The sequence below is a fragment of the Spermophilus citellus genome (assembly GCF_964194105.1).
Source record: "Spermophilus citellus genome assembly, chromosome: 4".
Taxonomy (NCBI): Eukaryota; Metazoa; Chordata; class Mammalia; order Rodentia; family Sciuridae; genus Spermophilus; species Spermophilus citellus.
In genome coordinates this window covers 122,167,802-122,192,490 of record NC_138185.1, presented here as the reverse complement: position 1 = coordinate 122,192,490, position 24,689 = coordinate 122,167,802, and the positions used below count along the sequence as shown (strand labels likewise).

At 41.1% G+C, this 24,689-nt stretch overlaps 1 protein-coding gene across 1 annotated transcript in view; it reads left to right on the top strand.

Moving 5' to 3' along the window:
- Positions 1-18,651, top strand: part of AQP9 (aquaporin 9) — a 42,079-nt gene extending 23,428 nt beyond the window's left edge. The window contains exons 2-6 of the mRNA XM_081292777.1: positions 1,230-1,356; positions 6,174-6,311; positions 7,653-7,771; positions 12,597-12,814; positions 17,602-18,651. Of these exons, the coding sequence (XP_081148903.1) occupies positions 1,230-1,356; positions 6,174-6,311; positions 7,653-7,771; positions 12,597-12,814; positions 17,602-17,776 (777 nt within the window). The 3' untranslated portion in view covers positions 17,777-18,651. The remainder of the gene's footprint in view (positions 1-1,229; positions 1,357-6,173; positions 6,312-7,652; positions 7,772-12,596; positions 12,815-17,601) is intronic.
- The last annotated feature ends 6,038 nt before the right edge of the window (positions 18,652-24,689 follow it).

Here is a 24,689-nt window from a genome sequence, read left to right as displayed (position 1 = left end):
ATCCCCTGGGCTGGTTTTTGTGGCTCAGCGGTGTAGTGCTCGCCTCACACATGCGAGGCCCTGGGTTCAAACCTCAGCACCACATAAACATAAATAAATAAAAGATATTGTGTTCAATTACAACTAAAAAAATAAATATTAAAAAAATCTATCCCCTACAGTTTGCCTGCATATCTTTCTAATTCATCCTACAAATGCCCATCCCATGTATTGATGTGTATATGATTGTGTGCCTGATCCAGCTTATAATGGGAGCCACTAGAGCAGGGGTCTCAAACTCAAATACCTACAAGGGCCAGGAAGCCCACCTAAATGAGTGAAGTGAAGTAAATTGAGATGGGGTGAGCCAGTTAGGAAGGTCCAAGTTCTATTTAAAGGGAGCAACCAACTCTGCTCCAGAAGATTGTTTTCCCAGGAGCTACTGGATCTTCTGATTAATTAAAAGAAACCAAAGGTTAAGAGATATGTCACGTTCCACAACTAAACACTCGAGGTCACTCCAGGTGAACCGGACTGCACGAAATAATCACACAGAGTCAGAGAAATACCTTTTTCTTTGGGTCCTGTGATGGCTCCTCTGGCCTTAGGGGGTCTATGGAAAGAGAGAGAGAGAAGCACGTGCTGAACCCTTTTACTCGGAAGAAGCCATTCAAATGAGGCAAGGGATAGGATTACAAGGGATCAGGTGAGTGTGCTTCAACCACTATGGGTGCCGCCTACTCCTAGGCCTTGTTAGCCTTGTTATCCCATCGAGGGAAAAGACTGCGTCACGAGTCATGGCACTACCCCACCATACTACAGGATCTTTCAGATCCCCAGGGTGCATCAGGACTTAAAGGTGCATGCATTTGAAGTGGCTCCCCACAGAGGTACATGTGAGGTTTCTCTTTTCTTTCTTACAATCTCATGTGAATCTAAAATCTTCTCAAAATAAAAAGTTCAATTTTAAAAAGACTGAAACCTAGATCATTGTGTGAAATTGCCTGATTTCTAAATGCAGGCAAAACTTTCACATTGCACATACCAGAAAAATCTATCTGTAAGCTAGATGCAGGCTGGATCCATCATTTTGCTATTTGTGCATAGTAGCTGGAGCATTGATTTGATTTGGATGAAGCCTGAGGCAGCCCATGAGTTTGCTGACAAAAGTCTTGTTACTATGAGTTTCGGTTGCTTTTGACCATGGCCATCCCCATTTACTGATTAATCTTCCTCTCTTCTTCTTTCAGGTTCTTGGATGTGGCTCTGTTGCCCAAGCTATCCTCAGTAGAGGAAATTTTGGAGGAGTCATCACTACCAATGTTGGATTTGCAATGGCAGTTGTAATGGCCATTTATGTAACCGGAGGTGTCTCTGGTAAGCAGTAGAAATAATAAAAGACACCATTAGATCAACCATTCCAGTGTACCAGCACAGTGTTTGGTGCTTCACATATCTTAGTTTATTTTTATTCCAACAATCCTATAAGAATGTGTATTTAATCCCATTTTTGTAGGTGATAAAATGGCCAATAAATGTTGAATGACTTATGCAAAGACAACATTTAACAAGAGACAGAGTCAGGATTCACAACTGATTCACTCCTAAGTCTGGTTACTGCATCATATTCTTCAGCAGCAAGTGTCTTTTATTTGCTCTATCCTATACTTAGAAACCTATAAATAGCTCCATTAAGATCACACCAACAGAGGCAAACCCTTGGACCTTTATCAAAAGCAATCAGAGAGTCACGGTCTCTTGCAAAATGGATGGTGCAAATCTTCATCTAATTCTGCCCTAAGAGGTAGGCTGAGTAGAAACCATTTGCAAGGTTCTGAGGAGCAAAATGAAAGAATGATATTTAACTCAGTTGAGAACTTAAGAAGTGAATCTGGAAGGTACTCTATCTTTCTGCAGCCTGGTGTGGGTACTGAGCAAAGAGGCAAGACTCCTGGTGATAAGAGAAGACAGGCAACTGAGAAACCACTGCATACTGAGCACTGTGCTGGGTGCCAGGCCTTCCTAATCTGCTTTCTCTTTTATAACTACACTTGGAGTTGGGTATTATTGTCTTCACCCTAGAGAGAAAATTGAGGCTCAGAGAAATTCAATAATATGCTAGACGGCCTATAGGGGCAAAGACAGAACAAAGATGTGATCCAGGTACAGGTGATAGTGAAGTTCATATTCTTACATAACATTTTCAATGGTCTAAAATGAGCAAAAGGAACCTGACAGAGGACCCTGCAGTTATGCTGGCTGACCTTGTAAAAAAAATGCTGCCATTGGAGTGCTAAAGAATGATTGTCTAGACTCCTGGAGCTCCTGGGACAAGGTCCCTGAAATGGTCATTTATTAGCAGGCACTCTTTCCATGTTATAGCCAGGCTTAGATCCTGGGGTGTCCAGTGATAGCTTCCTGTGTGTGTGATTTTTTTTTTTTTTTTTTTGTCATGAGCAGTGTCTCCATTCGAGCTCCTGTTGAGCTTTTGCTGTGATCCCAGAACCATAGTACCTACCTCAAAGCAAACTTTAAGTGGGGCACAAGAACAATCAGGGGACTTCATTGAATTGTCTAGGCTGGATTAGAGTGCAGGTCTTGGCACCAAAAAAAAAAAAAAAAAAAAAAAAAAACACTCTTAGCTTAAAATAAGCATGCTCTATTCTATTCCCCACAAGCTCCCAGTACATTCACATAAATGATTTCTGAAAACCATTTAGATGTGGGCATATTTCCAGAAATCTTTTAGGTGGACAAGGGTTGGAATATTTTGCTTGCATAATTCCCTGAACTGCACATTTTCAAGTAGTAGTATTAGACCCAGACACTGCCTATGTAGTTAATATACTTCACTGACACTACTAAGCACTAATCTGTCTGCATCTATTGTTATAATTGGAGACTATGGGAGTCACCATAGGAGGGGAAAGGACCAACAGGGACCAACAGGAAGGATAGAGTGAGGGGATGGCATGGAAACTTCTCCTCTGGCCCCTGCACTGGAGTTAAGCATTGTGGGTAGAGGGGTGAGGGCCAGAACAGATGGTACTGCTTTCACTAAAGATTGTTCTCAAGGGAGGCCCAGGACCTGACTACATTGTTTATGAGAGAAGTTGAGACCCCAAAATATAAATAGAGCAGGGTCTGAGCCTGGCTGATGAAAAATATATCCCCTATAGCCCCATCTTTGTTTGAAATCTAGTGTGGTTCAGGTTCCCGGATGACTGGTGCCTTAGAGACAAACAGAAACAGGGACACACCATGATATCCATACAGACAGTAGCATCAGCATTGGCTTTAGCAGCTGCAAGAATAGGAAAAGAAAAGTAGGAGGTGACTATCTCATGGTGACTGTGGCTAACATGTTGGTTTGTGGCCGCATGGAGGCCCTCTTTGAGGATTCCGAAAATAACCAGCATATACTGAACGTAAGTATAAATGTGATTCCATTTTGTGGTCACAAATTGGTGAGGCCAGCTGACATTTGGCTTTTAAATACAAAATATCCTTTTACTATAAGAAGTTTCAGCATCTGGCCCCCTCATGGATATGCCAATCAAAACCAACCAATCAGAACTGAGAACTCCCTAATGTTGTAGCACCCCACACAAGGTATTTAGGCTGCCTGATGGCAATTTTTGAGATAATTTTATAAGTAAGATAAATTGTCAAAATAGCAAAGTTTAATGATAAATGAAATACAGGTATTTCTTTCGCAGAATTGTCTAAGGGTATGGGGTGAGGGTATCTACTTAAAAGAGAAACTTGAAAGTTCACTCTGCTCACCCAAGACTTTCATTTTGTGCTTCATGAGCGCCAGCCACACCCCTGGGCTCCTTATGAATAATCTGATCATCACAACAACTTTGGCAGAGCCAGTATATGACTGCAGGACTCTCTGACTCTACTGCTCATGTTCTTTGCACTACACTACCCTGCCTCATCCTTGTGATGAGCCGGGAGTGAGCATTCAGCTCTGCAGGGAGAAATTTTAATTATCCACTAGGCCTCCAGCCAAAGGGGGCAGGGTGCCATTGTTTCCCTCCCTTTCTGAACCCTTCTACCGCCTCTGGAACCCTTTTCCTCACTGCTTTGTAAAGTATCCACCCAGACACACCATCTCCAGCCCCCAGACAACTTTCCCTCTTTGGAGATCTCTGTAGTCTTAGTTATTTAATTAATGCTTCTGATTGAATTCTTGCTATCTTATCTCAAATACCTGCTAAGTGTCTTGCATTGTGAGAGTTTCAAGGTGAATAATGGTTCCAACCTCAGGATGACTGTGAGGGGCTAAAAAGTGTGAACCTACCTATGTGGAATTTTGTTTGGAAGAGGACCTCATTCAAGAAGTCTCCCATTGGTGGATTGATCTGGAGGGAAGCTTTTTTTTTTTTTTTTGGTTCAAGGTTATTTCATAGAACCCCATTGTCCTTTTCAATGGGTCCCTCCAGGTTGGCTGAGTGGCAGCTGCTCTCCACACAGCCTGTGGGAGAAGAGGAGTAGGGCTGGCTTTGGCGACTGCCCTGCATGCCCATGTTTCCTGTCTTCCTAGTAAGTAGTCCTCTGTCATCTCCAGAATGGTGGCTCCCTTGGATTTAAAAGTAAAACACAACCATTGAAGTGTTTGTAAGGTTTTGGGGTAATCTTTGCTTTGATATCTTGGCATTTTCATACCCATATGGGTCCCTGAGTTGCAGAGGCAAGTGGAGAAAGGACCCCTGTGGTTGAGCCAGCAGTCAGAATACTCCTGCAAGCCCACTTGGTCTTGAAGACTCAGGAGAAGCATGGCAGACTCTGTGGCGGGAGGGTGTTAGTCAGCCAGCCCTCCCATGTTTCTGAGGAAAGCCAAACAGTGCAGGACTAGCGTCATCATCCTAGTTACCACCATGGTGGTTATCATCTCTCTTGTTTACATCTACAACCTGAAAGTCCACATTCCAATGCAGTCACCTTGACAGTGACTATCTTTCCTCCACACAAAATGCTATCTGTGTTCCTCAGAAGAACATCTTTCTTTCCTGGAAAGTGAGCCTACTTGCTCAAAAATGATTATTAAAAATTCTTTATTTTGTTCTATCCACCACTTTATAACTATGGTGAAGAAGAACTTAGAGTGGTGTAACATAGAACATTGGCTCTGAAGTTTGGATAAAGCTGGATATGAATCCTGGTTCTACCATTTACTGATCACATAGCCTAAGACGGTTACTTTACTTCTGGGCTTCAGTTTCCTCACCTGTTAACTGGAATAGTACCCATCTCATTGGGTTCTTAAGAGGTTCCAGTGCACATAATACCCCCAAGATAGTATCTGGCAAATGTTCAATAAATGCCATTGTTCCTAGCAAAACCAGTGGGGAACATTAGTGACCTTCCAAGAGCAAACCTTCTATTTGATTTTGTGAATAGATGAAAGCAAGGAAGCTGATTTCACCAACTATAGTTTGGGTTAGGTGACATAAGTATTGCAACATTTCTGTGTGAGAGAAATGCATTGTTTATGCAGAAAAACAAAGGAAAACCCACCCAGGCAATATAATCACCTAAAAATAAAGGAAGTCCCAAACCTCAAGGAGAGTCACAACTATCAACCTAGGGACACTTCCCCTTAGAGCACTTTTCAGGGCTAAGTGCCATGCATTGTGATTGGTTTTATAGCCCCTGGGAATGGACTGAGGAAGGGCTAGGTATAAATTTAAATACATATATTGTGTTAAGTATATTGACCTTAAGACATATATTGATGTTAATATTTTTTATCAATCTATTTAGAGTTATTGCTTTAACCAATAGATAAAACCCCATAAAAATAAAGAATGTGAAAACAGGGTTTCTATTTCTGACTGCCTTTCCATGAAAATGAACATTCCTAATGATACCATGAGGATTGCTAGTCTTCTCTTCCTTTCTCCCAAACTCCCTGTCTCTTTCTGCGTCTCTCTTACATGTGCACACACACACACACACACACACACACACACACACATACACACACACATACAAAACACACACACACACAAACTCACACACACACACACACACACACACACACATACCTCTTTCTCTACACATACATTTGTTTGAATTCTTCTAGAAGCTTGAATTCTTCCTGAGGTCTCTGGACACGATTTTCTTATAAAATTTCCCCTCCAGGCTTGCTTTCTGACATGCCAATCATCTTCTCTTCCTTGCAGGTGGCCACATCAACCCAGCTGTATCTTTTGCAATGTGTGTCTTTGGAAGGATGAAATGGTCTAAATTGCCGTTTTATGTGGGAGCCCAGTTTTTGGGAGCCTTTTTGGGGGCTGCAACTCTTTTTGGCATTTACTATGGTGAGTAGGATCCCTCCATTTAAAGGTTATGAAGAGCTGGGCATCATCTGAAAGCCCGAATTTCCTGGAAGGGAGAAGTGAGATAAAGCAAGAACAGGAAGCACTCTAGAATTGAAAGGACATTCTAAATTTCAGATAGGGAGGCCAAAGTCATCATTTGGGCGAATTTATGAAGCTTCTTAATGAAAATGGTGACATCTTAAGTGTCCCAGAACTATCTTTATACTCAAACCTGCAACCTGTACACAGTAGTCCAACAGCTTCTCCTCTGCATTCTCTGATTTGTCTGAGATAAGAGGAGCTCCGTGATGGCAAAGACTCTGAGAAGTAAGTGTTTAGAGATGGGGTCTGGGAAATGTTTTTGAAGGAGAAAGCACAGCAGAGAAACAAGCTGGGTGGGGGAGACTTGACCCCCTCCTCTCAAATAGCCCATGTTCCATTCTTCAGTAGACCTCAGGGGAAAACAGAGAACTGGTAATCAAAGACCAGGCTTTAGTTCTGACTGTCCATCAGTAGCTGTGTGACATAAACAAGTCATCTGACTGATGGACCTCAGTTTCTTTCTCTGGAAAGTAAGAAAAATGAACTAAATGATTCTCAAAATCCTTCAAACTAAGAAATATTGGGATTCTATGAAATCAACTTCTAAAATACTTCCATCTAATCCAAGGTGAGCCTCCATCCATTGTGATTATCAAACACAAGACCTTAGGAACTGGAATTATGAACCAAGGCTTAGGGAAATAGGTTGTAGAAAAGGGCATTCCCCCACCAAGTGTTTCTCTGGGAATTAAAGCCTATGAGGACTAAAGGGGAATGTAAGAGCAGACCAGGAATGTAGAGAGCCAGCGGCTATGGCAAGAGAGGCCTGGGGTCAGTGCTGGCTGTGTCAGTGTCTGCCATCCCCCTTGTTCTAAGGGTCCAATGGCCATCCCCCATCTCTTCACTACACTGTGACACCTTCAGGTTCGGGAGTACACTACTGAGAATATCTCTAAGAATTAATAATTCTGCCTAGAGCAAGTTCAAACCCCACTTTGGCTTTAGGTTGATTTTGAAAATTCTAAGAATTTTCCCCCAAAGAATATAGGTTTCCAGGACCCCGCTGACCAAGGATTTGGGTCAACTTTGGAGTAGACCATCAGAGCAACCTAGGGCTTTCTACCTTTGACCACCATCCTGGGATTCCCCCCAGGCATCTCTAAGACTAACATACTGTGAAGTCAAGAGAATAGGTGATTCCTGAGTGTTTGACTGCTGTTGTTTAGCATGAGGCCTGGCATAGGCTCCCCTTGACCCCTCCTAGAGAACACTAATGTGCCAGAGCTCTGTCTTCCATAGATGGACTTATGTCCTTTGCTGGTGGAAAATTGCTCATCGTGGGAGAAAATGCAACAGCGCAAATTTTTGCAACATACCCAGCTCCATATCTATCACTGGGGAATGCATTTGCAGACCAAGTAAGTGTAGATTCAACAAAGGCTAACTTTGGTGAAAAGACATGAACTAAAAAGGGAAATGTGTTGGAGCATTACGGGCCTAACATAAAGGGAGGATTGTATTTCTAAAGTCAGAGGCCACTGGGCACAACCCAAGCTTTCTTAATTGTTTTGCCCTAGCAGAAGTTGATACCACTAAAAAAAGTATTCTGTTGCCTTTAATACACACACTTGTTTCACTTAAGTTGATGTCCAGAAAAACATGGATGACCGGGACATTTCAACCCCTATAGAGGCAAATGTGGTTCACTTTATGATTGTTGTCTCTGTTGTGTTCATGGTCCAAGTATGGAGGTTACAAAAAAAGACATGTTTATCTCAATGCAAGGACTATGCAGTGCAGTCCATGAGCCTGGGCATAATTTATCCTCTCTGTTTCACCATAAGTCTAGATTTATCCAAACTCTCAGATAGATAAATGTTCTCTGCCTTATTGACAATTATGCTGGCTGCTTGCACCAGAGAATTGGTTGTGTAGCCAATAACACCACTATCTTGTTTGGTTTGTGTGGAACCAACATGGTCAGTCTAACAGACTCTTCCTCCCTGGCTGTGTCCCAAGAAGGCTGCTGGTCATCTTGGTCAGGGAAGGAGAAAGGGAGAATTTGTACAGTGGGGCAGACCAGAGTGAGCATGTGTATAAAAGGGTCTTCCAGTTTACCAACTATGGCCACCTCCATTCCATGGATGGATGAAAAACTGTGTCCTCTTGTTCTTATTCTTTTCTTTTCTACTTTGATCAACAAACCAAACAGCAATGAGTGTTTATTGAGCACTCGTTATGTGCTCAGTCCTGTGTCTGGAGCTTGAAGGACTGATAATGTGAGTTGTAAAGATTTAAGATTCAGAGTCAGTACTTGAATTGAAATAAGATTTCTGTCCCTATCTCCCTGGGTGGCTTCAGGAAATTACTAAACTTTCTGAGTTCCAAGTTTTTCACTTGTAAAATGGGGATAAATATTAGCCCTCATCAGGTTATTTCAAAGGATAAAAATAATAAATATGAGGAAAAGACATTGGAAACAGTATCTGCCCAGGAATTTAGAATCTAGCTGAGGAACACAATGATCACATGAGAACAAGAGCACAATGTAAAATAAAATACAATTACATAGAGAACTGGACCATAGAAATCACATTAGTCATCTGGAGCAGAAAGTCTAAAAGACCTAGAACAATAGGAAAAGTTTCAGTGAGAAAGAGAGGTGGTTGCCAGAAAAAGGAGTGTGTAAGCTGCAATAATAGACACACAAATGAAGTAATAAGGGTCTGACCTTACTCTACACTGAGAGTATTAGACTCTTCTCCAAATGCCATGATTCTAGAAGAGGAAACAAAAAGATAATGATAGTACACAAGCAATGAGTGGAAAACAGGGACATGTGGTCTAGACAGGGTATGTGGGTTTGAGTGGAAGAGGGATGGAAGTGATGGGACATGATAGTACCTTTCAAAGACTTGAAGGGCTGTCAAGCAGGAAAAAGAAAAAAAAAAAGAAGATTATTCTGATGTGTATAGTCACCTACTCCCAAGGAGATTTGGTGGGAGCACATTGCCTGGTATATAATAGGTGCTCCTTTTTTTCCTTTTTGGCAATGCTATGGATGGAACCCTGGGCCTCACACATGTTAAGCAAGTGCTCTATCGCTGAGCTTCAAAAATTATTTATTAACGAATGGGTGAGTTCATAAATGAATGAAATTATGGTGAAACAAAGCACATTCATAAGAGGAAACTTGTCAGAAATTGCACCTGAGCTAAATACAAACTCTGTTTCTCAAGGACAATAACCACTGGAGATGCTGGAGGCAAGTCTGGTAGCCTCGGGATGCTAGAGTGGAGACTAAATGAGAGGGATTAATAATCAGGAGATTAAGCCTCTGGATGGGGGACAGTGTAAGATACATCACCTTTGAGATCCTTGCCAGCCCTGAGAATGGTTAGCTGCTTGGAAATAGGAGTTTTCCAACTAGAGAAAATTGGAGCCATCTGAAGGAAATGGTCAGGAGAGCAGTTCTTTCATAAATTTAGGACAGCAACACAGAAAAAGGTATGAAGAGAGAAGAATGGAGGGAGAAGGAAGAGCTCACTGAAGGTAAGATGGCAGAGATCCCTTAACTCTCTGGCATCAGACTTCTGACATCGCAATTCCCATCTTCCAATAAGGAGCAGCAACAATACCTGACTGATGCATCACAGAGTAAATCCCTGGAACATATTGGGCAGTCAACAAATAGTCATTTTGCTCCCCTTGGCCAATCCTCTTTCCCTCCCTCTCTGCTTTCTTCTCTCTTTTGCTTTCCTGATGGAATCTTCTAGAATTTCACATCTTCTCCCAATTCTTCTCCTTAAGATATTTCACCAAGAGTTTGTTAACAAGGAAATTGCTTGGTATCTGGTGAGTGGAGGTCCAACCTCACTGATGGTTATCATGTCTTGACTGACGTTTATTCATATACTGTCACCTAACCTTTCTTCTCTCTATTCTTGTTTCAGACTGTGTTGCCAGTTCCTCTATGAATCATGATTTTTAAGCCAATTATTATATAAGACAAAGTAGAAAAACCGAGTACTCTGACCATTAGCAATCCCTGAAGTTTCTCTGTCTTCCTTTGGCTTTAGAAGGAGTTCAGGAGAATGTCAGTTGCCAGTCAGCTAACACCCAGCAGAACTGTTGACCACCTTTACCGTATATCTGGGCCACCTTATCTCAATATTATAGTTATCTCTAAATACTATTCAAGTATTTTTCACAATTTATTTAATAATCATTCATTTAACCAATGAATATTTATTGGGCTCCTGTTTAGGCAGGTATAGCTCCAAGCATTCCTTCTTAAAGGAGTTCAAGGCAAGATGCTCAATCTGACAAATAAACAGGGTGATTGCAAGGTGATTAGGGTAGTAGTGGAAGTAAAGTAAGAATGCAGAAGAATCTCAGGAGCAGGAGCTTCTACTCTTCTCCAGAGCCAGGAAGGGCTTTCTAGAGAAGGCTACTCTTAGGAGACATATCTCTGTGAATATAAATTATTTTAATATTACTTTATTTTGGAAAGCTGATTAAATAGTTGTTTTAGTCAGCTTTTTTTGCTGTTGTGACTAAAGGATCTGACCAGAACAATTTTAGGAAGAAAAGTTTATTTGAGGGCTCATGGTTTCAGAGGTCTTAGTCCATAGAAGGCCAGCTCCATTCCTTAGGGCTCAAGGTGAGGCAAGACATCATGGCGGAAGAGTGTGACAGAAGGAAGCAGCTGACATGGTGATCAGAAATCAGAAAGAGAGTTCTCCACTTGCCAGATACAAATATGTACTCCAAAGCCATGCCCCCAACTCCCACCTCCTCCAGCCACACCCTGCCATGTCAATTACCACTCAGTTAATCCCTATAATGGGATGAATTCACTGATTGGCTTAAAACTCTCACAACCCAATCATTTCTTCTCTGAACCTTCTTACATTGCCTCACCTGTGAGCTTTTGGAGAACACTTCACATCCAAACTATAACAATGGCGAAGAATTGAAACTCTAAAATCAGTTACTGGTTTCCCATTCTGATTCTTTGATTTTTGCAGCTTCGTACACTTGAGCATGTGTCTTAAGCTCTTTCTACCCAAGTTTTCTCATCTATAAACTGGGAATAATAATAGAATTATCTTACAGTGTTATGATGAAGTTTTAATAAGTAAAGCTGTGAAGTACCATGGGTAAAGTACATGTGCCATTCATTTCAAAATGTGCCAGCTGTTCTTCATATAAAGCATATTAATGTTCAGTAAGTAATATATATGGGTTTGCTGTTAAAGCAAAATAATAGTTTAGAAGGTTTAGAAAACAGAGAAGATGAAACACCAGCTATAACCTACAACTGCAGAATATCTGTTGTCATTTTGTATGGTCTCTTATGATTATTCTTTTAGGTGGGCTTTTAAATATAAAATAATACATATAATTTTATTTTTTCACTTAATGTCATAAGCATTTTAAGAGTGACTACATAGTGTTCATGTTTACAGTTTTTAGTGACTTTTATAGTAGACCATGAAGTGGAGTTAGCTCTTTCCTTAGAGATGTGTTCTTAGGTGGCTTACAGTCTTTAATACTTAAATAATGATTAAGTAAATATGTATTCTATAACTTTTCCATGTTTTAGATTATTTCTATGGTATAATTCTCAAATATTCAATAACATTAAATCATATGAATAAATTTATACTTTTAAATGAATGTTGTTAAGTTATTGCTAAATTCCCTTTCAAAAGCATCATGTGTATTTAGTTCCACTAGAAAACCCTGAAAGAACCAATCTTCTTTCATAAACATTTGCTATTGTCTGAATTTCTTTTATTACAAATCATATTTTCCCATTTGTTGCCTAATTCAATTTTTATTTCATGATTTTTTCTGTCCGTTTTCTTTGCCCATTCACCTATTGCTGCTTTGCACTGTTTTTCTCACCAGTTTGAACCACCTCTTCACTCTTTTTTTTCCAGAATGTGGCTGGCTTTTCCTTTCAGCTGACAGATTACCAGGATAGTGTAGATAACTCTCTAGGGCTGGACGCTCTGGGTCCAAACCTGCGGCTGCTTACCAAGTGTGCGCTCTGGCGCAGGTAACTCCTCTATAAAGAATAATTATATTGCCATCTACATTTAGGATTGCTGTGGAAAGAAAACCCATATGCTCACCCAGTGTGTGTTACTCATTACTTAGTTTATTTTTGGTGAGAAGGGGTGGACAGTGTGCAAAATACAGGTTAAAACTCCTGCGTATTTTCTCCCTCTCCAGGTGGTGGCCACCATGTTTCTCCTCTTGATTGTCTTCGCCATTTTTGACTCCAGAAACTTGGGGGTTCCTAAAGGCCTAGAGCCCATTGTCATTGGACTCCTGATCATTCTCATTTCTTCTTCTTTGGGACTGAACAGTGGCTGTGCCATGAATCCAGCTCGAGACCTGAGTCCCAGACTTTTCACTGCTTTGGCAGGATGGGGGTTTGAGGTCTTCACGTAAGTAACAAGGATGGGGAAGAGAGAAAAGGATGAGTGCAGTGCCTCATGGGGAGGGCTAGGCTGTGACCTGGAGATCCCGAGGTGTGCAGATTAGAGAGCAGAGGTGAAGTCCATGCTCCGGTCATAAACAGGGGCACTGCACTGGTGTCTTGTGGCCTTGTGTCTGCACGTATGTGAAAGAGAGAGGGGGAGGCAGGCAGAGAGAGAGGCAGGGTCTAGGTAAATTCAATACAGATAGGCCTGTCCCATATAATAATAATATTCCCTAAATTTGTCTATAGCTTTATGTGAACGTTTTTGTAGTATAACTTGTCCATATAACTTTGTAGCGAAGTTGAGACTAGATTTTACATCTTCTCATGCTACCAATGGGCTCCTTCTTGTGAATCATTCATTCAGCAGATCCTTTTGGACCCTGTCTATGCTGCAGTTATTGTACTAGGCAAGGAAATCTTGAAATCAGTAAAGACACTTCCCCTGAACAATGTCAATGCTTTGGCACTCCCTGAAAGTGCAGAGGGAACACAGAAGGGAGCCATCAACTCTTCCAAAGACGTAGGGAAAAACATGACCCATGAAGCAAGGGCTGAGTTGGGTCTTAAAACAAGAATAAGAAATTCCTGACAGAATGGACTTATAGAGTCTGTGCCCCAGACACAGCAAGACCCCATGCTTTCTGCTTCAGAATGTACCAGAACGTGCCAGTCTCCTAGGACAAACTTTGCCCATGAACTCCTTCCCACTTTCTCCTCATGAAGTCACAGAGGCCCATCCCTTCCACTATGACAGCTGTGTATGGGCAAGGAACTCACTTTGACTCACCAGGAAACAGGGCTCTAACAAGGAGTGAGGGGAGTAGATAAAACATGTGTGAGCAAATCCCACTGTAATGTTTACTGTGGGGACAAAGGACTTGAGTGTTTCTAAATGCTGACCTGTACATCCAGTCAGATGCTAGACATAACTTTATTTAAATGAGAGTTTGAGTTGCCTTTCACAGGTGTGAAAAACAAGCTGTAAAACAACTGATCCCATTCAGATCACTACCACAGATACTGTTAAGAGCTTTCAGAGTATAAATATCCTGGAGATTTTATCAGCTCTCTTCCTGCTATATCCACAGTGCCTGGATGAGTAAGTTCTGTGTACCAGAGGTCTTTTAGGGGTTGAAAGATATGAAGAGAATCAAGCACTATCCCCTATCCTCAAGAAATTTACAATGCAATGAATTTTCTAGAACAATAGTTTTCAACTTGAGGTAGGTAGTTTTACCCCAGGAACATTTGACAATGACTGGAGATATTCTTAGTTGTCACACCTGGGGGTGGAGAGTGGGATAGGTACATATAACTGGTGGCTAAAGGCCAGGGATGTTGCTAAGCATCCTACAATAAATGGGACAGACCCCACAACAAAGAATTATTCAGCTCACAATGTTAATAGTGCTGTGATTGAGAAAGTCTGTTCTAGAACATGAAAACATCCCCAACTAGGAAGGATCTCTTGTTTGCTCTTCCAATGGAGCAAACAAGCATGTGTCCTAAAGGTTTCCAGAGCCCAGAATTTGTTCATGAGTTTCTTTTAACCCACTTTCAGAACCTTAATCCAAGAGACCACATTCCTCTCCTTCCCTTTTCAGCCCTCCTTAGTGATTCATTCAAAGTACTAAGAATCATGATTGTTTCAATCTTTCCCAATCTCACTTTGCCTTGTTAAGTACATTGGGAGAACCCAGGTCTGTGGGAGACCCTGAGCCCTGTGTTTCTCGTTAGCATCCGCATCTTTAACCCATGTGCGTTGTTTATTCATTTGCTCAGCTACCTGATCTCTTACAAGGCCCTGTGCTAAGATGATAAGACCCAGTCGCTGTCCTTCACCAATTTATTTATATTCTATGTAAGAGGTTATAACATAAGGCTCTTATACAAGGTTAAGCTGTCAAGTGCCATTAAGGAGATCTGACTGATTGATTCCAGGAGTTGAGAGGTGGTTTATAACTCCAAATTTAGGAATTATGGGGGTAGGGAAGTGGGAGCATTTTGCACTACTTGAGCACATTTATTCAAGCAACAAAGAGGATATCTCAGGTGGAAAGGACCCTGTATTTAACCACAGCATGTTAAAATAACAAGCAACCTGGAATAGAAGGAAGGGTGCATAAAAAGGGTACATAAAAAAGGTTGGAAATCATAAGATCATAGAGGATATGGACTCCCTGAATAATAATTTTGAATTTTTCTATTCTGTAGGCTATAGGGAGCAGCAAAGTATTTAAGGCAGATGCTTGATATGCTTAGAATGTCAGTTTAGCAAAATTAACCTGGCATTACTGTATGAGTTGAAAACAGAGACTACAGGAGTAGAAATCTGTTAGGAAACAGCTGGAATGGCTGATGATCTTCAACCAAAAAAGTTTCCCCCAAAACTTTGAGGGACTACAGGCTTCCCACATGTCCCCAACATGTCCCATCCTTTCAGGGTCCTCTATCAGGTAAGCACCCTAGTAGATATTCTAGCCTGGTCTACCTCCATGGTCTCAGATACAGGCAGGACTGCCATGTGCTCAGGCTCTCAGGTTCTCAGTTGTCCTGCATGGCATGCAGTGGAAGACAGGCAAGGGAGTGGGAGCCAGAGGATCAGACAAGGGCAAGAGCCAGCAGACCCTGGCTGACTCCTACTCTAACCTTAAGGATGTTTTCCATCAAAGTTCACTCCATTATTTCAAATCAGGATGTTAATGACTTAATGGGTGAAGGATCTGTTGACTGTTATTAATTTTTAAAAACAGTGTTACCCAAAGCAATGAGTCTCTGAAGTTGCTCCTTTAGTCAGTTAACACAGACATGTTCTTGGCAGCCACCAAATCATAGTGTACAAATAATCTCTTCCTTGAGTGTATATAAGACAGGACTGGTCAAGAAATCACATATGAGCTCATCCATTTATGATTTGTACCCCTGGCACAATGTGTCCAGCCTGAGAGAAGGAAGAGAGTCCAGCCAGTGATAGGATTTGTACCCTGGCAAATACCTGGATCTTAGTCTGCTAAATGAAAGGGAAAGATTCACTACATAGGAAATGATGTACCAACTCATGCAGCTTACTCTCCCTTCACATGCTGACCTCCAGAGAAGGCTTCTAGTTCTTTAAAGCCAAATGGGAGAAGCAGCCACCCCCCCACACCTCTCATACAAAAGTCTATCCAGATTTGAGAGCGTGGGAAAGGGCGCCTTGAGAGTGGGCAGGGCAGCATCCTCTCTCCCACGCAGCAAGAGTGACATCTGGTGGCTGCCCTACTCAGTCTTAGTGCTCTTCCCAAGCCTGCATTGGTGATTAAGATGTTTGACTGTACCTGGATGCTTCAGGTGGAAGGGAGTGTGCAGATGGAGTCAGAGTTGACAGAGGAGTGACTTGCCCAAAGATTTTCTGGACTGTCCTGAGGTTAGAATGAGATTTGGAGTTTAGGATGGGACTCATGTTTTCTACTTATTTCCTTAATTTTTTCTAATCAAGGTTTGCTATAACAAAAAGTCACATGGGGCATCATATAAAAATGAAAAGAAAAGCCATGAATCCTCTTAGCTCCAAATTTAGGAAATAGGAATTATTAATCTTAGATTCCAAATTCTCTCCATTATTTCAAATCAGGATGTTGGGATCCACCCAGAACATGGTGAAATCTCCTGTGCATCTGTGTATCTCCTTTGGCCCCCTGGCCACTTCCATGGCATTATTCTGATTTTTTATATTTATCATTTTTCTTGCTTGAAAACAATGAATGGTCTTATCTTAAATGTATATGTCCTTAACAGTATACCACTTTTTTTTTTCTTCTGAGCATTTTTGGTCTTTTCTATGGAGTCATTTAAATGGATTTTCTCTCTCCAAAAAAGGTAATGACAATTCTCAAGGCCACCTTTTCCCCATCCTTTACTAAGTACATACTTCACAAGGCATACTGAGGATTTCTAGATGGAAAGGAGAGTAATGGCACAAAAACCTATCAAAGCATACCTCTGAACTATTATATTAAAAAAAATAGCACTGATTTAAATTGTATTTAATAGGTAATTCACAAATAGGCTTTAAATTATTTTTTAGTTCTGGGAATTGATCCCAGGGGCACTTTACTACTGAATTATATCCCAACCCTTTTCATTTTATTGTTGTTTTTTGAGAAAGAGTGTCTTCCTAAATTGCTGAGACTGGCCTCAAACTTGTAATCTTCCTGCCTCAGCCTCCTGAGTAGCTAAGGTTTCAGGCATGCGTGACCATACCCTACCTTAGACTTCTAAAATATTCATTCATTTATTATTTATTTTGATTGCTGTCATGGACTAGTGCTACCCAGGAATCTCCACATTCTGGGCATTCCCTTTCCATTCATAATTCCCAGACTTAATTATTCCAGGGTCAGGGAAAGGAAATTCTTGAATAATTGACCTGAACTTTCCCAGATGGCCTAAAACTGGGTATACTGGGAAATATAGGATGATGGTTTCCATGCTACAGTGAATACTCTTTATCTTATTTTAGTTATAGATAGACCTTTATTTTATGTATTTATATGCAATGCTGAGAATCAAACCCAGTGCCTCACACATGCCAGGCAAGTACACTACTGCTGAGCCCCAGCCCCAGCTCAGTGAATACTCTTATACTTAACTTTTGCTGAGTTAAAAGAGATCTGTGAGCAAGAGAAACACTAGCTGATTAGAGAATAACTAGGTGGTAATATCAGAGGAAGGCTGAGAATATGTCACTCATTTCTTGTTTGATTTCAGAGCTGGAAATAACTTCTGGTGGATTCCTGTAGTGGGCCCTCTGATTGGTTCTGTCATTGGAGGTCTCCTCTACTTTCTTCTCATTGAAATCCACCACCCAGATCCTGACCCAGACTTCAAGGCAAAACAATCTGAGGACAAACAAGAGAAATATGAACTTAGTGTTATAATGTAACGGCATGCTTGGTTCCGGATTTGCAGTTGGTTTGGTGTGTTCTTTAGGAAAAATGGCATCCAAGTGTGTGTGGTTTTTTAAAACTGGGGTGAAATCCACCCAATTTTCTCCGCTAGCCATATGATCGCAAAGACATCTGAGTGAAGGTTTGGAAACACTGATTTCTTCTCTACCAGTCACCCGGCTCCCCAGAATAGCACTGACTTCCCCCTGAAACAGTCTTCTCTCTGCCTGTTTACTGTGTCCTTGAGGGGACGCCTTATTACAAGGTGAGCACTAATAACTCGGAACCTTGACAATGGACTGACTTGGATGGTTTCAGCTGCGTTACTTGTATGAAATGGCGTCACCAAAAGCCTCACCTTCAGTATCTACAAATATTACATCCTGAGTATCAACCAAAACTTACACTGAAAGACAAAAGTGGTTTCAGTTAATATGCATGAACTAGAGAGTTAAAGGATTAGTTTTCTAGTTAAGTTGTACTACTGTCTTTGCATAAATACTAATATTCTCCAAATCTAGGGATGTTAGAAGCAGTAGAATCCCATAGTAAGCACAGGGGAAGGGCATTGTGGCATTTAGAAACCACAGGAGACAAGATAAATTTGGGAAACCAAATGGAATTTTTTTAATGGAAACCATTTATCAGATTAATCTCTTGCTCTTCTGCGTTTTAGAGGGCACCAATTAATTTCCTGGTCTTTTCTATATAATAGCCTAAAATAAAATTGTAAGCTTAGTCATGAAAAATACATCGCTCTACATTTTTAGTGCAAATGTATTTCCCTAATTGCCCACTTGAGGACAGACGCTTGACAAGTTAAGTCAATGGCTGCACACATCTATTACACCACACATGCTCCAGAAGCCAATCCTGAGAAAGCACACTGCTCCTGGTCCAGCAGACTGTTCAAGGTGGAAAGCCCTTGGAAACATAACCTTGCCTCATTGGGCTTTACAGTTCACAAAACGTTTTCATACACATGATCTAGTTTTATTCTAATAATCACTGCCTGAGGTAGATACCATGATGCTCACTTTTCAGATAGAGAAAATCTCAGGGAAGTTGAGTGAGTCATCCAAGATTTTGTGAAAGGTGAACATTGTCTAATGTATCTCCTCACCTTTCAGAAGATGGATGACTGGTTGAGAATCCTTGCCAATCTTTCCTGACTGGGCAGAAGTGGGATCCGCAGCTTTCAGAATATATGTATCTTATGGCTAAACTGCTCCTGAATCTTAGGGCATGAGATCTTAAGATCCCACTTTGTCTGGTTTTGTTCCCAGTGTCACTGATGCACAAGTGAAAGAAAGAGGTAGCAGTCTGAACAGCTTTCATCTGCTAAAAACATTATCAGAAGGCCTCCCTTCATAAACCCCTTAAGTCTTGCTCTTCCTTCCCTGCCAGCCCCACACATGGCATTCAGGGAATTTCGTCTTCCTCCACCTCTTCCCTGTGAAGTTCCCTAACTGATGGTACTTTCAACCAGAGCATCTCTGTGAGTTACAACACTAAGAGAACTAGGATGCACCTTCAGTCCAAATGTCAAAAGCCCAGAATTCCAGAGGCATCCAGCTTCCCAACTACTTTGTGATGCTAGCAGAACAACCAAAGGCAAATGGAAAATGTCTCTGATGGCCTGTGTTCTACAACCTATGGACATATGAAAAAAAATTTTTTTTCTTGCTCTGAAGCTACCTGGATATTCCCAATTTAAAATAAAATTATTGGGTGGTTGTTGGGTTTTTCTTTTTATTTATGCAAGTATTAAAACTGACAAACATACTGGTTCAGAGGTTGTCTATCCTATCTACAAATCAAATATCCTGGGAAGTTTGTCCCTTTGGTTCTTTGTCAATATCCCAAGTGATTCTGACATATAATAAGGGTTGCGAGCATCAACTTGAGTCATATGGGTCTAAGATTTCTTTGAAAATCCTGTCCAGTGGTGGCTACTCTGTTATTCTCAGAGTCTTGGGATCCCCATGAGTTAGAACAGTGGCTAATTGGGGACAGTTTTGATTCTCCCTCCCACCAACTCCTCAAGGGAACATTTGACAATGTCTGGGGACATTTCTGATTATGATTATCGGGGGGCATGTAGTGCTAATAGCATCTAGTGGCTAGAGACCAGAGATGCTGCCAAATATCTTATAGTGCAAGGACCATCTCTTACAACAAAGAATGGTCTGCCCAAAATGTCAGAAGTGGTGAAACTGAGAAACACTGGAGTCATGGAAAGTGAGAAAAGTCAGAGAAGGATCGAAATGCCATGTCTGGCTTCAAGTTCTGCCAGGAGCAGAGAAGTCAAATCAGGGGCAAGTTCTGAGGTGGACTGAAGTTCTCAGAGAAAGAGGCAACTCCGAAGCTGAGTTTCTTAGATGGGTTGTGGAATGTGTGAACCATGCAGGTGCTCATCAAGCACTGCTAGATGATTAATGACCAGGATTACCAAGAGGAAATGTACAGTATTGGAAATCCACCCCAGGAAGCCTTTTGTTTTCTTTTTAATGGAAAAATGTTTCCTTATTCCAGATGCTCACACCCAAATCCTCTCCCATCCCCAGTTTACAAGTGGGTTGGCCTTTATGAGGGTCTTTGCCAAGAAAATGTTTATGAGGTTGACTTGTCTGTACCAGAAATTAACTAGATAGATCCAGCAAACTATTTTTAATAGGTCCTTTAGGAGTTAGAACTGTAACTCCCACTTCTGTCCTCTTTGTCAATGGAAAAACTTCATAGAAATATTTATCTTAATGTCGGAAATAGAATTTCTCTATGATTCCCAACTATTTGAGAACTCAAAGCACATCTTGGGGTATGGGACTTTTCTAACCAGCAACATCCAAAGTTGATATTCAACATGATACAGGATAAGAAGAGTTTTAAATGTCATATTTTAAAATTCAGTACTTAAGATATAAATTAAGATTGCCTTTAAATTGCTTACACACACACACACACACACACACACAAACACTTTACTTTAAGGTATGTCAGTGTTCAAGAATTTGAGAAAAGATTTATAACTTTGAGTTACAGAGGCTGGTTTATAAATAATATTTAGTCACAAAATCTATTGTTCAGACAGACTTTGTGTCATACCCACAAGTGAACTGTAGTTACTAGATATAGAAAGGGCAGATCAGGAATTTCCTTCTGCTTATGATATCTTCTTACACACCTCCCAGTGGGCTCCAGAGGAATCTCTGAAGAGAAACTTGTTTGTGTGTGTGTGTGTGTGTGTGTGTGTGTGTGTCCACACATGTTTTGGTGTTGGAGGAGAAGTCTTTAGAACACAGTCTCACAATTTGAAAACTACTGATAAAATTTGGGACAAGTTGCTAAACATTTTAATGAAACTTTTAAGGATAAAAACTACTAAAGGCCATGTGTTAGCTTTCCATCACTTTGACAAAATACCTGAGATAAATAAAGGAGGAAAGGTTTACTTTTCTTTATGATTTCTAAGTTTCAGTTCATGGATGACTGACCTCTTTGCCTTTGGGCCTGTGGGAGTACAGTACGTGATCACAGGAGCATGTGGCAGTAGAGCTCCTGGCACTGGAAAGCAAAGAGAGAAAAAGGAGCTGAGGTCCCTGTTTCCCAAAGGGCATGCCCCCAATGACCTAACTTCCTTCCACTAGGCCCCACTTCCTAAAGGTGCTACCACTTCCCAGTAGTGCCACAGGTTATTGACCAAGCCATTAGCATATGGGTCTTTCAGGACACTTCAGATCCAAATTATAGCAGTCATATTAGTTCAATTTCAGGTAATTTTCCCAAAACTTCTTAGTAAACATATTAGGGTAAACAAAATTACCCGACCCACTAACCATCACACACATATAGATGTACTATGTTAATTCTCAAACTGGGAGTTTAAATTCTGTAAGATAAAATGTTTACTTATCACAACCCATGGCAAGAAGTAGGAGTGGTCCTGGTCAGGCTGTGTGGAATGAGACTGTATAAAAATAAAAAGACAGAGGACAATAATGATGATGATAAGCATGCGATCAACCAAGCCACAACTTCTTTCTCATTGCTTGAAATGAAGTGGCTCTTATCCAAGAGAAATGTCTCTGGATTAATGGAGGGAAAGTCCCATACCAAGCAAATGCAAATAAATAAACTGAATTAGCTGAGGGAATTCAGCCACAAATGGGTGTAGATGCTCTTGTCTAAGCACTGCTTCACTGTCTCCCTCCAGGCCTGCATGGTGGTTTTCCTGGACTTTAGGCCCTTTTGCTTTGGAGGGCCTCCTCACCCACAAGAAAGAATAAATAAACCAATTAGAATAAATTATGTTTTATGACTGCACTGGTAACACAATGGATTATATTCCTTTTTTCTCCATATAATTTTAGAAACTTTGAAAATTCTTTTGTGTGCTACAGAAAGTCTTGTGGGCCCTAAGCATCACAACTAATAGAGAAGGCAGTGCTGCCTCCCACTTCCTCCCTAGTCTAGAGCCCTCTGATGTCCCAGAGCCAGCCCCACCCAAGTCTCTTCCTCCTGGAAATGCTCAAAACTCCTCACCTGGGGGGGGGGGGGCGGGTCTCCTCAAGTGCCAGAGCCTTGAGAGTTCTAGACATGAAGGGGTATGCTGTAAAGGCCAGGCCCCTGCCATGGGTGGCATGGCCCATCCTCCTTCTCCTCTCCTCCTCCTCCTCATCTTCCAGAACCCAGGAAGAAGGGTGATCCCAGGAGGCCAGGGCCCAAGGACTGTAAGCCCCAGAGTTCTGTTTCACAGTTTATAAAGCAAGTCTATGACTAGTACCTTGACAGTGTTAGAACGGCCCAGCAAATAGATTATCATACCCATTTAGAGATGAGGAAACTGAGGCTCTGAGGCATTGAATGATGTGTATTAAGCTCAAGAGTGGAGAGTGATGGTGATGAAAACATGAGCCACATGTCTGAGTAAGATGGTCAAGGGTCCCAGATTCCTCAAAACTTGGGGGTTTTCTGAAATGCAGCATTCAGTGCTAAACCACAGCCTGACCTAAGTCTGGTACACTTCCCACCACTAGGGTCTGCCCAGACTGAGGCTCCCCATCAGGCAGAGGGGTCCTCCAGCAGATACAGTGTGCCTTGATTCATCTTACAGAAAAAGAGAACGTCTTTATTTAAATTTTAACTATAAATGCAAAGAAATGTTTTGAGTGCCATAATGTTTCAGAACATAAGCTGTTAAGGAAAATCCCATCCGCTCTGCCTTAAAATATTTTCCAAATCTGATCTCCTCTCAAGCACAGCCCTGGTCTAAGCCAACATCAATCCCCCGAGTCTTAGAAGAGCTTTTTAATGGTCCAGACTCGTGCTCTAACTCTTGCAGCCTGTAATCAATATGGCTTCCTGCATGATCTTCAGGTAAATCCTCATGTGGTCTTGGAAGCATCATAGCCTCTGGCCTTCCAGGCCTGGTCTCTACTGCTGTCCCCCTTGTCTATGCTCTTGGCCCCAGCCACAGAGTCCTCTGTCCTGATACTTGAACCATCAGGCGTGCCCCTGCCACAGGGCTTTTGCCCTTGATCTTTCTGTGGCTCAAACTTCCCTACATCACCTCCTTTGGGTTTCTATTAAAATGTCACCATGTTATTCAGGTCTTTCTAACCACTTCTTACCCCCTATCCTCTTTGCTTTATTTTCCTTCACAGCTCTTATTTCTCTTCCCGGAATATACTTATTATATATTTTAGATCTTGCTGGCTTTGTCCATTTTCTCCCATTGGAACAGAGGCTCACGCTAGTAAGAATGTCCCTTCTTCTATTCTCTGTAATTTGCTACCCCAGTGCTTAGAACATGGTAGACTCTCACTAAATATTTGTTGAATGAGTGAATGGAATAGTCACACTCTCTGGTTTTAAACCATAGCCCTCTACTTACTAGGACCATAGTCAACTTAATTAGCCTTAGTTTACTTATGTATCGTGTAGAGACATAACAATAAGACAATCAGTGTGAAGCTCCCAGACCTCAGTCTTGTATGTAATTGACAAACATGACTTGCTGCTTGGTGGAAGCTGCTCCTGTCAGTATGATTCAATGTGATGATACACTGTTTGAAAATATGGAATAAGATTATCAGAATTTAAGCTCTTCCCCGACTCTACATAATTTAGCCATTCTTGGTTGCATGTATATTTTAAGAACTATCTTTCAAGTACCTAAGGGTTCAGCTTTATTTCTCCATTTTTAACAGAAATTAGCAAGATTACCTTAATTTTTTAATTTTTTTCATTAGTTATACATGACAATAGAATGCATTTATACACATTGATATACATAGATGGGATACAATTTCTCATTTTTCTGAGCGTACAAGTTGCAGAATCGGTCATGTAGTCACATATATACATAGAGTAACAAGTTCTGTTTCATTCTACTATTTTCATATTCCCACATCCCCTCTCCTCCCCTCCCATCACTTTCCTCTACCTATCTAACGTAACGCTATTCTACCCTAGTGCCCCCTGCCTAATTGTGAAGTAGTATTTGCATATTAGACAATGGCCTTTGGTTTTGTAGCTGGGTCAAAGATGGTTCCATTCTCAAATTTCTGAGGAATGTCCATACTGCTTTTCATAATGGTTGCACCAATTTGCAGTCCCACCAGTAATTTATGAGTGTAACTTTTTCACCACATCTTCGCCAACATTTATTGTTGCGTGTATTCTTGATGACATTCTGACAGAAGTGAGATGAAATCTTAGAGTAGTTTTGATTTGCATTTCTCTAATTGCTAGAGATGGTGAATATTTTTTCATATATTTGTTGATCAATTGTATTTCTTCTTCTGTGAAGTGTCTGTTCAGTTCCTTAGCCCATTTATTGATTGGATTATTTGTTTTTTTTGGTGTTAAGTTTTTTGAGTTCTTTATATATCCTAGGAATTAATACTT